Genomic DNA, 17662 nt, shown 5'->3' with positions numbered 1-17662 from the left:
TAGCAGTAGATCCTGTAGAGCAGGGGTGTCAAACTCGCATCGTCACAGTGTCGTCACGTGATGTATCACGACTTTTTAACCCTTTGCTAAATTGGGAGTGGGCGTGGCCAGAGTGTGACGCATCCGGCCCACGGGCCACAAGTTTGACATCCCTGCTGTAGAGGCTTCTTAAAGAAATTATCTGTAAAGAACCAGCAGAAACAAAGAATTGCTTCTTTAATTTTTTTTGTTTTAAGTAAGACAGAATATGTATCTAAAATAATGTGTTAATATGAATGTATGTATGTATACATATATATACACACACATACTTCAGGGTATCTCTTTGATTCGCACAGATAAGTTATAAAGTTGAGCCCCATTTAGAACTTTATGGAAAGAGCTTATAAAATGTTCAGGGGAAGGCTCACACACACATCCCCTCCCATGTCTCAGTCCTGCCAACCCTCCCTTCTGTTTGTTTTTGATCTTCACAGCTTTTTTTTCTTTAAAGTAAAGATTATTCTTTACTGATATTTTACTTTTTTTCTGCTTCTTAATTGTTAACTTTTATTTAACCCTCCTATTGGAGGCACCTAAGATTCAAACTTCAGGCTCCAAAAATTCCATTTCAAAAAAAGACAACATTGTGAGAACAAATTTTCACCCTCTAATGGGCATAAATGACTTTTTTTTGTTTTGTGAAAGGTCACAAAGCATAGGCAGGCATTTATTAAACTGGTTTGTTGCAATCAGTCCTCTCATTCATGAGCCAAGAGACTTCTCAACAAGAAATTCATTTGAGGTTCACATCACACCCAGACTCTAGAATAGAAGTGGCCTCTTACCCAAATATCACAGGTTTTCCCTTCAGACAGACTTGGGAATTTATAACAAAGCGTGCGGGCAAGCAGGCCATATGGATGAGGCTTTTCTATGTCAGAGAACAGGGAATTTAAATTGACTTCTGCTGGGAATATAACCGCTGAGAATTAGAAGTAACGAAAAATCCTGTTTGTTATTGTTCATTACTTGGTCAAAAAGCACAAAGTATTTGCTATCCTGAACCTAACCCTCACCAAGGAGGAGGAACTGGTTGAAGAATGGTGATGAACACATTGTGAGAAAATGATTGTGTTATCTTTGAATTTATAATATCCAAAAGAAAAAAGTACTGAGTCATACCTGCATAGTAATGAAAAGCAGACTTCGGTGAGCTGTGAGGGAGGAGAGATTAATTTCATTGGCTTGAAATCCTGAAAGAAAAAAGTAATCCAGGAAGGATGAAAAATCCCATGAAACAAGATATGAAGAAACAGTTGTAAATAACTTCTATAAAATTAAAAGATCTCTAAAGAGGCCAGCATGGATATAGGCAGAACTCTCTAAAATGTTGAAGAGGAAAAGGGACATATACAAGAAAGGATTAGGGAAGGGAAGGACACATAATCAAAGAAGAATACAAGGTGGTTCCAGAAACTTCTGGAACTATGGATTGCAGAAACTGTATGCAGTATGTCCTCTCTTAGAAAAGAGGTGGAACTTTACACGGTCCTTGTTATGCCACTGAGAGGAGGAGGGAATTGCAGCTTACAACAGACAAGGCCAGATGGATTACATCCTACAGCCCTAAGGGAATTAGTGGAAATGGTTGGAGAACCACTCTTGATTGTGTATGAGAACTCCTGGAGGATTGGCAAAATCCCAGAACATCCAAAAACAGCAAATATAATATCCATCTTTAAAAAGAGAAACCAGGAAACTATAAATTTGCCAACTTAATGTCTGTTCCAAGGCAGCATAAACACTACCATGTGTTTGTTGTAAATATACCCTGCAGGTGATGCAAACTACCTTTAAGTTTCCTCCTCTTAATGGCTAATGCTTTAGAAAAGATTTACCGTATATACTCGAATATAAGCCGATCCGAGTATAAGCCGAGGTCCCCAATTTTACCCCAAAAAACTGGGGTAAACTGGGGACTCGAGTATAAGCCGAGGGAGGGAAATGAGGCAGCTACCGGTCAGGAAAGCCTCCTCCTCAGCCGAGAAGGCTGGCGGCTCCCCGCCCGCCTCTCACTGCACCGGCAGGGCTTCCCCGCGCTAATGCAAAAGCCCGCCAAGTTTGCACCATCCGGTATAATGTGAAAAAAAGAAGAAGAAAAAAAACCTCGAGTATAAGCCGTATATACTCGAGTATAAGCCGAGGGGATGTTTTTCAGCACAAAAAACGTGCTGAAAAACTCGGCTTATACTCGAGTATATACGGTACTCAGGTTTTAGCGGTAGGTCGGAATGAAAAAAGATGGAATTTAGCAGGGAGAAATGTACAGTTCTGCCTCTGGATAAGAGAAATGAAAGGCATAAGTATAGGAGGAGGGGAAATCTAGTTTGGTGGCAGTACATTAGAAGTGGGTTTCAGCAGGTTCTGACCAGTTCTGGAGAACTAGTAGCAGAAATTTTGAGTAGTTCGGAGGACTGGTAGTAAAAGTTCTGACTGGCCCCACCCCTATCTATTCTCTGCCTCCCGAGTCCCAGCTGATTGGGAGGAAATGGGGATTTTGCAGTATCCTTCCTGTGGAGTGGGGTGGGAATGGAGATTTTACAGTATCCTTTCCCTGCCACGCCCACCAAGCCACACCCACAGAACCGATCGTAAAAAAATTTGAAACCCACCCCTGCAGTACATGTATAAAGGATCTGGATGTCCTCAGTGAGTGGGCATTAAACATGGCAGTGCAATGCATCTGCTAAAAAGGCAAATGCTACCTTGAGATGCATTAACACACCATAGAGTCCAGATTACATGAAGTAATTGTTACAGTCTACCCTGCCCCAATTTGACCTCATTTGAACTACAGGTAGTCCTCGACTTACACCAGTTCGTTTAGTGACAGTTTAAAGTTACAACAGCTAACTTTGAAAAAAAAGTGATTTATGACCATTTTCCACACTTGTGACCATTGTAGCATCCACGTGATCAAAATTCGGATGTTTGGCAACTGCTTCATATTTATGATGGTTGCAGTGTCTTGGAGTCATGTGATCACTTTTTGTGACCTTCTGACAAGCAAAGTCAATGGGAAAGCCAGATTCACTGAACTAACATGCTACTAACTTAACAATTGCACTGATTCATTTAATAACCGTGGTAAAAAAAGGTCATAAAATGGGGCAAAACTCGCTTAACAAATGTTTCACTTAGCAACATAAATTTTGGGCTCCATTGTGGTTGTAAGTGTGGTTTGAGGACTACCTGTACTGTACTGTACTGTGTCCAGTTCTGGACACCCAACGTCCTTTAGAATAGTGACAAGTTGGAGCAAGTTCCGATAAAAACTGCCAACATTGCTCTGTGGACAATGATTAAAGTGTCTGGGTATGTTTAGCTATAATGTAATAGTTTTCAAAAATTTAAGGACTGTCATATAAACAAGGGAGTGCACTTCTTTTTATTTATTTTCATTTGTGTTTCCTATTTCTAAAATGCCCATCTCCCTCAGAGAAGGCTCTTACTTCCAGATGGCAGGGTATTGCCACCTAAAAGACAGTGTGCCTACTTGTATGATATGCATTGAAGTTAATAATTCTGTACGATCTCAGGAGTTAGAAGATGGGTCTGCATAGGCCAGTGATGGCAAACCTTTTCGGCACTGAGTGCCCAAACTGGAGTGCACGCCACAGCCCGGAAACTCAAAGACCAGATGGTGAACGTATGGCAGGCGTGGTAGAGGTGGCACACAGAGCCCTCTCTGTGAGCGGGCATGCCATTGCCAGCTGCTTTTCAGGTTTCCGGCATGTATATGCATGCTGGCCAGCTGATCTTCGCACGTGCCGGAGCCCGGGAAACCCAAAGACAGCTGGCCAGTGCACATGTGCATGCTGGCTACCTGCTCTTCAGTTTTCTGGCATGTGTATGCACGCCAGCCAGCTGGTCTTTGCATGTGCCGGAGCCCTGGAAACCCAAAGACCACATGGTCTTTGGGTTTCCGGCACTCCGGCACAAACAAAGATCAGCTGGCCGGCATGCATGCGTGCACCGGAAACCAGAAGAGCAGCTGGCGATGGCATGCATGCTCACAGAGAGGGCTCTGCATGCCACCTCTGCCACGCCTGCCATAGGTTCACCATCACAGGCATAAGCTATAATGTGTGTGAATTCATGGAAGACCACTGGAGGCCTCCAATTTTGTGCTCTTTGTGTTTCCTCCCAGAGGCCAAGGCAATACACCTCATATTGCTCTTCTAGTTGGTATGATAAAGAGGCTAGTAATTGTGTTACAGTATCCAGCTGTAGACCAGCCTGTCCTTTCATAGGTCTTGTCCTTTCTAGTCCAGACGTATGGGGGGCAGGGAGCGGGGCGAGGAGGGAGGAAAACAGGATGCTGATTTGTGTTAATGAATGTATTTGGCAGCTTGCAGCGCTAATGATACAGACCATTCCATTCAGCTGATTCTGAGTAGGATTCAAGTTCACAAATTTTGTTTAAAATTATTATATCATGATCAAATATTAAAACCAAGATCATACATTATAAAACAGTTGTTATACACATACACAAGAATTCAAACATTTAAAAAAGAGGCATTACTCATCTAGAAAGATACTAACAGCACCCCTGCCTATTTGGCTTGATGAAGTAGCTAAGTCTGCACAAATCATTGATCATCAGGGCTATTCAAATATCTGGAGAGATCCCACTCGACAGCAGGGGGTAATGAGAAGCATGTTTCTTTGGCCCTTCTAAGTAGCAACCTCTGATCCAGGGGATGGAGGAAATTACCCGCCTTATTAAATCTTCACTATTGTCTATATATGGGATTCACCTTTGAAAGTGGAAATACTTAACAGAATTCTTTGTTATACCTTTGCTTTTTTTCTCTAATAAGTCTTACTCATTAGAACGTAGACAGTCTTAATAAATCACCCACTTATTTTCCAGATTTTGAATCTCTTAATTCTCCAGCTATAGTTCTCTAATATATATATACCACAAATTTCTTTTCCATAAAGTTCCATAAAACCATCCAAATCAAATCCAATTGTCTTCTATAAGAAATTCAACATAATTATACTGAATATTGATTAATAGCACAAATCAAACAACATTGAATACAGCTGTTACGTTTTCAAGGTTGTATTTATATATTAACAATGGTTTCAGACTTCAAGAGAATCATATTCAGAATAATCTAAGCATTTCCCATGGAACTGTTTGATTTTTTACCTTTTTATGCAAAAGTCTGTTGGGACTTATTGCCACTTTAATGAAAAATAAGTGTACTCCAATAGCTGCACATTGCAGGGAATAAGATACCAATAATAGGCACATTGTCTTCTGAGACAATCTATTGGCCACTCCTGATGATAATCCGGTTCACTAGTTCTCAATCTGTGGTCCAAGGACTCCTGGAGGGCCCCCATGTCATCACAGGGGATCCATGAAGACTTTTGAAACAATCTTACTATTTAAATCTTGTGTTAAGTCTTAGGGGTCCGAGATCATGGTTCGTGGCCACAAAAGTTATTCCGTGGTGAAGGTTGAGAACCACTGGCCTAGTTGAATATTGGGGAGTTTTAATTTAGAACTTTTCAAAGCTAAAAGGCAAAAAGACCTGCTTTATTCACAAGTTACATCCGTGGCAGCTTTGCGGTTAATTTAATTCAGTACAATCTATGTATAATATGTCCTTTAATTGAAACTCATTGTTTACATGAGCATCATTTACGGTAATGAAGTGCAGCAATTGAGCAAACCTGTGATTTGATGGACTTCATCAACTGTTTCTCCTCCCTTCCTCCCTTTTCATTTTTCTTCTCGTAGGTCATTCGTTTTTTGATTAGAATTGACAAGGAGCCTAAAGTTGACATCAATGAAACAGATACTTTGTGGGGAGAAACAGGTATATATGCTAAAAGTTTTTTAAAAAACCTTTCCAAACAATGGTGCATTGTAAAAGCTGAGTGAAATGTGTAGATTTAGAGCAATGTAGGACACACAATTACCTAACTTAATTCACTATCGAAAATCTGGTGATTGTTTGTGGTGTGTTCCCAGAGATAGTAATGATAGTGTCAGGGTGACTATGTCATAGTATTAATACTCATGATAAGCATGAATAGGGGACTGAACTTTTTAAGGTTGTTACTTTCTGTGAAGCAATGTTGGACTTTTAAAAATCACATTATTTTGTCATGGCAATGCTTGTTTATTTTAAAGTTTGCTTGCTTCTTTTGTCAGCGCCCCTTCTCATTTCTTTGTGAAAAGTGTGCAATGAAAGTGTACTTAAGTAAATGAAGTTAATGCAGCTTCTTATCATTTTAATGTTTAATTCTAATTAGTATTTCTGGTTGTCGTCATGTATAGTGAGGCTCAAAGCATTAATTTCCATTTCTTTGAATGATTTTTTTTTTGATTACAGAATGATCCTTTTCTTTTTTCAGTGGGTCTGTCTTAATTATGTAATGTACAACACTAGACCAATATCTGAGAATGGAGGAGTGCTCAATGTTCAAAGATGCCTGTGTTTGACTTGCTGAAGATTGCAAATTCTATCTCGGGCTGGACAAAAAATACATCTGCCTAGAATTGTGGGATCAGGATGGAAAGCACTGAGATGAATCAGTCATGGCCTGATTCAGTAGTGCAAAAGCTACTGTCCTATTTTGCCAGAAAAGATGTATGCTAGAAATTAAATTCCAATAAGTTTTGTTCCACTGTGTCAGAAAGTAGCTGTGCACAAAAGCCAACGTTTGTGAAATGGCGATTATCTGAAATGCCATGTGAGATACAGTAAAGCGAACGAGACAATTTATATTGAGTACAGCAGCTTTCAGCTGTTCGAATCATTTAACTGAAAAATGTCCTTTCCTTCACCCCAACTTTTTTCAACATTTGTGGCAGCATTCCTCTCTGGTCTAATGGATCGCGCTCATATTTTCCATTTTGCATCAGCTTCTTGTTTAGATTTTCATTTAAACTTCTTTTCCTAAAGTCAGAATTCATCGGACAGATTAGAGATGGGATTTTTCAGCTAGAATGGTTAGCATTCCTGAGCAGTTTTTTTTTCCCCCAGAGGAACTTGTTTGTTTAAGCCCAGTGCAAGCTAATCTCCGGACTTGCTTTTTCCCCAATATGGTATACTTGAGATTCATTGTTTTTGTATCTTAAGTGACCTTAGAGCTATGAGCAATATTGAGATAGAAGACAGGTCTGCATTCTGTTTTTACCACGGTGGCTAGCCTTGCCTTACACTACCCATAGTGATCAGTTAGAAAGTATAGATACAACTGTCAGACTGCTTGGATCAGCACAATCCTAAAATAAGTAGAGTTATTCCCAATGCCAAATGACATGGTTTTTTATTTTTTATTTTAAGTGTATTTCCCTGTAGTATTTTAGATAAAAGTTCAAGCATATTTTTAAATTTAGGTTGAGTCAAATAACCCTATTAAAATAGGGACAAGAGTTCTGATTTTTAATGCAAACAAACTGAATTATTTTCTTCTCTGATTATAATGGAAGTTAAAATCTGAGGGTCTAGGGAAGTTCCCTTTTAGTGATTATTTAATTATATGCTCTATGTAGCCTTAGTACATAGAATGTTCGTATGGTTTTTTCTTTATAAGTTTCTGGTCCCCTTTAAAACCTATATAGTACATTTTTTTCCTTTTCCTTTAATTTTTAGCATTGACTGCTGCTGCTGGGAGAGGAAAACTGGAAGCATGTGAGCTGTTACTTGAACACGGGGCTCTAGTTGCAAGACCTAATAAGAGAGGGATACCTCCACTTTTCTGTGCTGTGCGTCAGGGGCACTGGCAGGTGGGGCTACACCATTATGCATAAAACAGTTTCATTGACAGAATGAAGGAAAGATTCATAATATCAACTCACAGTAGCCATTTTGGAAATCAAAAGGAAATCTAATGAATTAACGAAAGCCATGGCTTTGTTTAGATATAACTACAAATGTGTAAAACTAGCTGAGTAGAGAGGGGAAGGTAGAGGAGAGAGAAGGGAAGAGGAGAGGGGAGAGGAGAGGAGAGGAGAATTCTTTATTGGCCAAGCATGATTGGGCACACAAGGAATTTGTCTCTGGTGCATAAACTTTCAGTGTTCTCAGTTGCAGATGGGTGGTTCTGGTAATGAATCCTTTGATGTGTATCCTTGAGGTGGCTTGTCCCAGAATAGGGCTGTTTTGCCATTATTTCTGGGACATCTCAAATAATATCTGGGTCACATCTTTACTTCTGGAAACTCCTTACTACCCCCTGATCTAGTATGGTCAGGAGAAATTTTTATTTTGTGGTTTAAATTTGTTTCAGTCAGTTGGCCAGTTTATGTAGGTTCAGAAATTTATGTGAAAGACATCTTTTCTTTTTGCTTTCAATTGTTGCAATTTTGCAGCAGGGCTAATGAGGCTTTTTTTCATTTTTCCAGATAGCAAAGCTTCTATTAGAACATGGTGCTGATATAAATTTAAGTGACAGGCAAAGCAGAACACCACTCATGGTGGCATCTTGTGAAGGACATCTGAGCACTGTTGAATTTCTAGTCTCTAAAGGTACAATGAATAGCTTCTCCAAAACTTTTATTCAAATGACCTTATTTTTCCAGTTTTTCTAATAGAGATAGTATTTATTATTGCTGTATTTCTGAACATAGATTGACTTTTATGAATTCAGGCAAAGACCAAAACTCCAGTTGAAATTAAACAGTGTGTGTTGTGAGCTTTCTAGGGAAAGTCAAGCAGTTAAATGAAAAATATCATATATGAATATCAGCTTAATTTAAAAAAAACATTTTCTCACTCGTTTTTTGTTTGTTTGTATGTAGGTGCTGATATTTCATTAGTGGACAAGGAAGGCCTGACAGCATTAAGCTGGGCTTGCCTCAAAGGACATAAGAGTGTGGTCCAATATTTGGTTGAAAAAGATGCCAAAATAGGACAAACAGACAAGAATGGAAGGACACCTTTGGATCTAGCAGCATTCTATGGAGACTCAGATATTGTAAGCCAGAATGCATTTTATCCTCTCTGTCAATTTCACTATCTGAAATCAAGTAAAACTATTGGTATCTTATCCATTTGAATACCATTTAAGTAAATTCATACTGCTTTTTTTGTACGTACAGGAAATACATTTAACAGATTTTTTTTTTAAAAATGTAACTGCTATTTAATGTTGAGTAATGTAGAAATGCATATATTTTGCTTAGCTGATTCTCAATTAAAATACCTTCAATGTTGTTTCACACCATCAGATCAAAATACTGAAAGGAATAACATCATAACCTGTTTTTTTTTCTACTGCTTAACATTAAAATTGCATTGTTTATTGTGATTTCAGTAGATGAGATGCAAAAAGATGCCTCAAAGTCCTTGAGTATAGCTTCGGTATTAATTTTTGTGGTTTGTACTTTATATATTTGTAGATTGTACACTTTCATATAGCATGGATGCCTGTAACAACAGTCTAGCTGCAGAACTATTTATTCATCTTAACAAATTTATATAGTTGCCCAATGCACATATAGGTGACTCCAGACAGCTTACAACATTTAAAAATTTTAAAGATCCATCATATAATAAAAAAAACCCTACCGCCACCCCTCATGGCAGAACAACACAATTAGATTAACCACTTAATTAGCTCCATTTCCATCTGTTGTCCCCAGCCAAAGCAATGTTTTTATGGCCTTTTGGAAAAGAAGGAGGGTGGGGACCAACCGTATCTGGGGTGGGGGGGGGAGGGGGAAATGATGTTCCATAAAAAAGTGGCCATCACTGAGAAGAACCTTTTTCGTGGTTCCACTAGATGACAATCCCTAATTGATGAAACCAGTAGTATTCCCTGCCTTCCCATGATTGTGGGGGTGGGTGGATAGAACAGGGGAGACATGGACCTTCAAATAACCTGACCCTAAGCCATGTAGGGCTTTAAAGGTGATAACCAGCACTGTGAATTGTACCTGCAGCTTCTGCAGAAGAGATGACACAAGTGCAAGTCCAGACTTGAGCAAAATTGTTCAGGCTGCTGTGTTCTGAATTAGCCAAGTATAAAGTATAAAAAATGCTTAGGGTATTTTATGGTTAAAGTCTGGATATTTGTAATATAAATGATTAATTACCTGGTGTTTTTTAAATACCTGTAGAAAATATTTTAATTTACAAATCAACTGATGCCAAAGGTTTCTTGTAGCTTGATGGAATACATTAAGAAATATTAATTAAACATTTCTTTCAAGATTATGCTTCCTGGAAAAACAGCTGTAGAGCACTTTATTGATCAAATAATCCTACTACAGTAGTAGGAAATTGATGTACAAAACAAATACATGAAATAGCTGTTCCCGGTTGTATTGTTTCAAATTGAGGATTGAGTGGTTGCACCAGTTACCACAAAGTAATATTGTTGATTTTTTAAAAAGATTTATTGCTCTATATTTTTATTGTCTACAGGTGCAGTATTTAGTGGAGAAGGGAGCCGTAATTGAGCATGTTGATAATAGTGGAATGCGCCCGCTGGACAGAGCCATTGGATGTCGAAATACCTCAGTGGTAGTCACCTTGCTTCGAAAAGGAGCCAAGTTAGGTCAGTGAAAGGTGTTGAGAAAATAAAATGGTTCTGTTTAGGAATGTTTCAAAGCCCAAACTATTTGCACCAGACTATTTTATAAATACGATTTTAGTACTAATATTATGCTTATCCTAAATAAACAGAGATTTCTAGCAATTCAGATGTTATCTATTTTAAGTTAAATTCTTAGCCTGTGTGTATCCAAAGCTTGGGCTTTAACTCCCAGGTACCTTCAAACTTAATGCTGAATTGTAATTACAAATGTGATAAAAAAAGGTAGAATTATTAAACACATGAAGAATAATCAGATTAATAGTTCAGTTAATTCATATAAAATTTCATGTCTGTCTGTTTTTTAGAGCGTAGACCCCCTCAACGGTTACATATCTATTACAGATCATGAAAAATTAGCAGATATAATAGAAACAAAATAAGATTAGAAAGAATGGAGTCATCCAAGAACAAGACAGAAATAGGTTATTCCACATTGCTAAATTTATTACAATATTTCTAGGCTGCCAACTCCACATGGACTTTCAATGGTGCATAACTCATTAACACTAATGCAAAATAAATATTTTCATTAAAATTATATTAAGATCCCTCCCGTGGTAATGCCTGGCAACATTGCACTCTGAATGTTCTTCTGCGAAAGCTATCGGGGAAGGCTGCTCCTTCAGGATGGAGCAGAGAGAGAGAGAGAGAAAGTCCTCCACCCATCAATATCTGTGATCCTTGTCTAATATATATCCTGGATAGATTGCTTGTCTTCAGTTCTAAGCATATCTAGGTTATGTAGAATCATGTAGAGTTTTAAAAGTAATGGCTAGCTATTGAAATTCTAACCAAAAGTCCACTGGCTACCAATACAGCGCCCTGAGTAGCTACGCTGGACATTTCCAGAGACTGCACCCCGAGTGGGCTGTACATTTTTTATTAATTGTCGCTATCAAATAGTTTTAAAATATAACCCCAAGTAAAGCATATTGCAGTAAATTAACCTAGAAGGGCCTGGATGATTGCTCCAGGTTTTCCTCGTGCAGGTAGGGTTAGACATGACAATCCAACAGAAATCATTGGTCTAAAAGTTCTGGACCTGCTCCTTTGGGGAAGTATTCCTACTTCAGAGTGAATTTATTAAGTTATTTATACAGTTACTTGTAGACTGCCCACTTCAACAAAGGACTCAAAGCATTCAGGAACAGAGCAATAAAAACAATAGTCTAACCTGATTTGATTAACTCAGACAATCTTGTATTGTTAATGTCCTTAATCACTGGGACAAACAAGAAGGCAGATGATTCCTAGACAAGGCATCCGACTTGCTCGGGTTTACCTTCACCTTGGGTCTTCTCACTGAGACCCTGACTTCCTCCTGGCTCTGGGTGAGGACGTCCATTGTATCTCCAGGGTGGAATGGCTTTTGTTTCTTTGCAGATGGCGATTCTACTAGGCTGCTTTTGTTTCCCACTATCCAGAACAGTGAGGTAGGGTCCATTTCTTCTTGGGAAGAACTCTGGTTCAGGAAAGATATTTCCACACTTCCACAAGTGCTAAAGTGGCAAATGCAATTAGGTACTTGTAAGCCAATAGACGCTCTCTTCAGTCCAAGTGTCAAAAACAAAACAAAAAAAGTTTGGCTTTTCTTTTTCAGCCCTCAACAGATAGGCTTAGTAAAATCTGTGAACATCCTAGGATGTGTTCTTTTAAACAATACATCCAAATTCTCAGATTTGAAGAGATAGCTGTAGTAATATATATAGAATTCCAAAAAAAAACCCAAAAAAAACCCAGCAAGGCATGCTAATATAATCCAGTACAGGGAAACTGTTCTATAGCACCTTGAGTTTCAGAGCCTGCAGAATCCATTTCAAAGATGTAGGCTTGAGAGCAGCAAGGCCTCCTGAGATTGTTGGAAGACAGACTAAAGCATCCCACTTTTTATGGGACTCTTGGATCATGAATAGCCAGCCACTTTGTGGAAATAGTTGATCTACTTGCAAGCAACATCCCTTTTTCGCGTCAGGACTTAGCCTAAAAATTCAGCAACAGCCTAAAAGCTAAGATTGCCTTTTTAATTGCGTCATTTGCAAAAGAGCTAGTTTGTTCTAGTCAGACAAATCATTATGCTGTAAAGCTTCATGTTTGGATTAAAATGGGGAGAGAGCACTCCTGATAGTGTCAACTAAGAGGCACTGTTGAGTTACATAAATATAGTAGTCAATCATTTGAAAAATTTCTTAGAATGCATTTAAATGTTGATTTTACTTATTTCAGGAAATGCAGCCTGGGCCATGGCTACTTCAAAACCTGATATTCTGATTATCCTTCTACAGAAGTTAATTGAAGAAGGAAACATCATGTATAAAGTAGGTGGATACTTGGGGTAATTAGATCTGAATGAATGAGTGAAAAGGTAATATGTATTGGTAAAACATCCATTGCTAAACTACCATTATGTGCAGAGGGGCTTTCGACAGCAGTATGTTTACTTTTATTTGTAATATTAATAATCTTAGTCTTGGCTGCAGGAAAAAGATAAATAAAATAACTACATTTAAAATATAAAGGTGTAAGCAAGGCAATGGTTGTTGCAACTAATGTTTAAATGTTGGTTTCTGTACTCATACGTGAACTGTGTGCAAATATAATGCAATGTAATCCTGATTCTAGTAAGGTTTCTCTAATGACAGTGAAAACCACATGGAGAAATAATATAGGTAATTGTGAATCCCATGTAATCTTACATAAGAGAAATAAGAATAACTAGTTATGTACTTCTAACCAGAGCATTCAGATGCACAGATTTGTGCCTGTGAAGGCTATACAGCTCTGGAACATTCTAAAGTTGGTCATTTGGTTGGGCTGTTCCTTCCTATTACGGATGCCCCCTTCAGAGAGGAGGGTTAAGGAGCTTGATGCGATAAGAGGCTCGAAGGGAGGGGTGCTTGAATGTGCAGATGATTACTTAAAAGAATTGCAGTTATAGAAAACGGAACTCTCATTATTCTTTATGACTCTCTACGTGACACATATTAGAGAATAGAAAGCATATTGTAGAGTGATAGTCTGCGATAACATAGAACAGTAGACTGCCTTGTGAAAAGCCGCATGAGGCCAGTCAGCAACATCCAAGCATGGATGTTATAAATACTGGGTGGATTGGAGCTGGGAACGCTCCATGAGTGTCCTGATTGGGTATCCTTTGGCAGTGACAGCAGACATAAAAGCAGCCCCGTAGACTCTGATGAACTATGAAGCAAGCCAATTCCCACCATGAAAGGCATGGAGCTTTGAGGTCTTCATGACAAAAAAAAGTGCTGAGTTTTCTGGCATGCATATAACTTTCCTTGTGTGAAATAATGTAAGGTTCACTGGTCTGCAGAGCACAAAGTTCTCTGGTGTGACATACAGAAGTAATTAACCAAGAGAACAATTTTCATGGTCAGCAGCTCTCGGAGAAGTAAGTTGCCTTAGGTCCTAGCAATTTTGGAAAGACTTTTGAGAACTACAAGATGAATACTTCAAAAACGGAAACCATTCAGTATCTTTTAAATTAAGGATTAAGAAGTGATTAAGGGAGCTTGTGCTTATTCTCCAAAGGGAAAAGAAGAAGAGGGCAACCTAAGCAGAGTAGTGAGAAGTGGAGGGATACACTGGACCCTGTGATTTCGCCCCGCCTTTCCTCTCAATTTCATTTTTAGATATGGAGCTATGATAGCCAAATTCCCTAGATGGTGCACTAGCACCAGGGACTTTAAAGGAGTAACAAGGGAGCCTGAACCAACCTACATGAGGCCCGTTTGATGATGAAGCGTAAAAAAGCCCCTTGATGCCTTAAAAGCATTTATTTTTAAATGAGGTGTAGGGAACTGATAGCTGTATTTTAAGGATAAGGTGCATAGGATTCCCCCTGATGGAAAGACATACAGTCCATCTCTCCTCATCTTACGACACTTCGAAAAGAAGTTAAAAGCCCTGGCCAAGGAGTAATCTTTGAAACTCAGCTCAGTAAATTGATTTAATTATTATTAATATATAATTTATACATTTATAAATACATACCTCCATAAATGCTTTATCCTCATATGATAAAGCTAAGCTTTAGAATGTTCCAGAACCACAGTTTGCACAAGCCTTTGTGTGTGATGAATAAAACAAAGGCAGAAAGGGGAAAAAGAGTACTTCACAGCTAACAGCCATCAGCAGCTGCCCTCCGCAGCTACAACATGATCCCAGGAAATGTTGGTGTTGGTTTAAGGAGTTGCCAAGTGATGCTGCACATGCACCTATGAGCTGTGAAGCGGCTTTTCTCCACATTCAAAACAATGCACAGCAAGGCTTATCTTAAGTCAAGACAGTATGTGTTTCTCAACCAACTTTAAGATGCGTTGGCTTCAACTTCCAGAATTCTCCAGACAGCATATTTTGTGTTTTTGAAGTCTACACATCTTGTAAAATTGCCAAAGTTGAGAGGCACAAATATATGGCAATGTATTGCAAGTGGGACAGCAGGGAGCGCCATTCCTTCTTCACACACTTTCCAAATAGAAATTACTCAACCATTGCCAATTATATTTTAAATGAATGTGCACACAATTTAATTGAATCTTGCTTAGGTTATATCTCAGTGCAGTGGACACTTTATAGAGAAATGTATTATTAAGAACATTTATAAATACATACCTCCATAAATGCTTTATCCTTCAAAACATGTGAAGAAGTTGTTTACTTGGATGAAGAAATTTGAACTTTCTCGAGATGTAAGGCAGTGTTATGTTAGAAGTTAAAATATATTGAATGTCTTTCTATTCATTTTTATTTGTTTTAGATTTGGAAATCTAGGTAGCTTCCAAAATGAAATAGCTTCATAACTTTTAAACTGATTGGTAAGATGTTACATATTTACATAGGATATTGTTTAAAAATATTTTAAACATCCCAGTTTCATTAAGATACAGAATGCAGTTTCAGATTTAATTAGTTTTTTTAAAGGTCATTGTGGTCCCTAGCATATCACATTGCAGACTCTTGCCTATACATAGATAGATCCTGAAAGTAAACATGCAAGTATTCCTCAAACAATCTGCATGAAATTCCAAGTCTATATTATCCAGTAAAAATTATTCTTAGTAAAATATGTGAAGTACTAAATAGTATTACTGTTTATCAAGAAAATCAACTTTTTTTTAGTCTTTGATGATGCCCACTGGACTACCAGTTTATTTTAAAGATGAAAACACTTTTAGCAGTGAAATATTATTGTTGTTCTATGGTTTGATCTGCAGAAAGGGAAGATGAAGGAGGCAGCACAGCGGTATCAGTATGCCTTAAGGAAGTTTCCTCGAGAGAGTTTTGGAGAAGAAATGAAAGCTTTCAATGAACTCAGGGTTTCCTTATACCTGAACTTATCGAGATGTCGCAGAAAAACTAATGTAAGCTCCTTCTCCAAGTTTTTCCCCATGGTATAACTTGCAGAAAATAATTCTGGGTGGAACTGCCAGTTTAGATAATACTAAGTCAGCAGCTTATTTGGATAACGGGCAAATTGCTTAAAAAAAACATTTGTAATGATTTATGGTTTCATCCAAGAATATAGAGTTCTTGAAAGTTTTGGCTCTTTTGGAATTGTTTAAATTGGGTGGGGATTAAGGGCGAGGATAGTGGGCACCATCTAAATGCGTTCTAGACATTGGCTAAGCACTGAGTTATGTGACTGCTCACATACCTTTTCAGACATCTTTTACAATGTCTGTTCTTTCAGACATCCAGGCATTACTGAAAGCAATTTGGGTACACATATCTTCAATTCATGGCAATCATCTGTATCTCAGATACAGATGGATCACAAACAGATTCAAACAATCAGCAGAAATGGGATTAGGAAGATGTCTTGAGGTTATCTAAGCAGATACTCCTCTGTCAAACGGTTACATTAATTTGCGCACTGTGATTTTTGGCAGGATTTTGGCATGGCAGAGGAATTTGCTACCAAGGCCCTTGACCTCAAACCCACATCCTATGAAGCATATTATGCTAGGGCAAGAGCCAAGAGGAACAGCAGGTACTTAAAGACCTTTTGCAATAATATTTATTTTGTAATATTTTTAAAAAGGTGTAAGAATGATAAATCGGCCTTCAATATTACGTTTTGATAAAAGACCAAGAAGTTTTCTACTGGTTTCCAAGCTGTTAATGGATATTTTGTGTTAATTTTGTGTTACTTTTATTTGTTTATGCTGGCAGAATTTCCAATCTTGGTGGGGTACCATGATGGTCTGTGGAGCTGAACAGAAAAATTCTTAATTGACAGAGTATTATGAGGAAAAAATTAATTGGGATATTTTTGGTAGGAGCACCAAAAATAGCTAAAATCACCTCCTTAAATGCTATAACCAAACACTGACTTCACACGAAATTGAAAATGGGAAACCATTGGGATGTGCAATATACATGAAATAGCCCTACTATCACCTTTTTTGGTATAATTTTCTAAAAAGAAAATTTGGTATAATTTTTTTTAAAAAGAAAATTATGGTTATGTGTACAGTTTATGGCCAAAATTGTGGGAATTTTGGGAAAAGTGTATTTTTGAGGTTTGATGGCTAATAACACCACTTTTTTTGGAGTAATACCATAGAATTTTATATCAACGGAAAGATAATTTAATCAAGAATGTAATGCAACAATATTTGTTCAATTATCTGTAGTCTATGAAAAATTATAGCCAAATAACCAGAAAAAGGAAGCACAACTTGCTTAGGTTGATATCAAGTAGCTTTCCTTCATCTGATTGTAGCCAAAGAGCATGAGTGTTTAGAGAGCCAATCAAGTGTCATCTTGTTTTGGTAATGAGCCAATTAGATTACAGTAGGATTCAATTATTTATGTCATGTATTGAAGCTGAGAGGAGGACATTTGTCAGTGTGTTATGTGATCGTGATCAAATTGGTTGGGGTTTTTTGGTGTTCTTTCATTTAGTGAGGTTGTAAAATGTAATAAAATTAAAGTAATGGTGCAAAGAGTTGACTGGTCGCTCAGAAAGCGATGTAAAATAGTATTATTAAGTGAACAAGGCTACAGTTATAAAGAAATTAGAAGA

At 37.9% G+C, this 17662-nt stretch overlaps 1 protein-coding gene across 12 annotated transcripts in view; it reads left to right on the top strand.

The window, feature by feature from the left end:
- Positions 1–17662, top strand: part of TANC1 (tetratricopeptide repeat, ankyrin repeat and coiled-coil containing 1) — a 165410-nt gene that overhangs the window by 143641 nt on the left and 4107 nt on the right. For all 12 annotated transcript variants that reach the window (XM_058192090.1, XM_058192029.1, XM_058192070.1 and 9 more), the window contains 8 exons: positions 5804–5882; positions 7668–7801; positions 8420–8543; positions 8816–8991; positions 10443–10575; positions 12838–12929; positions 15849–15995; positions 16524–16624. In XM_058192090.1, the coding sequence (XP_058048073.1) occupies positions 5804–5882; positions 7668–7801; positions 8420–8543; positions 8816–8991; positions 10443–10575; positions 12838–12929; positions 15849–15995; positions 16524–16624 (986 nt within the window). The remainder of the gene's footprint in view (positions 1–5803; positions 5883–7667; positions 7802–8419; positions 8544–8815; positions 8992–10442; positions 10576–12837; positions 12930–15848; positions 15996–16523; positions 16625–17662) is intronic.

Source organism: Ahaetulla prasina, chromosome 1, assembly GCF_028640845.1.
Source record: "Ahaetulla prasina isolate Xishuangbanna chromosome 1, ASM2864084v1, whole genome shotgun sequence".
In the NCBI taxonomy this organism is placed as follows: Eukaryota; Metazoa; Chordata; class Lepidosauria; order Squamata; family Colubridae; genus Ahaetulla; species Ahaetulla prasina.
This window is presented reverse-complemented; position numbering and strand designations above follow the sequence as displayed.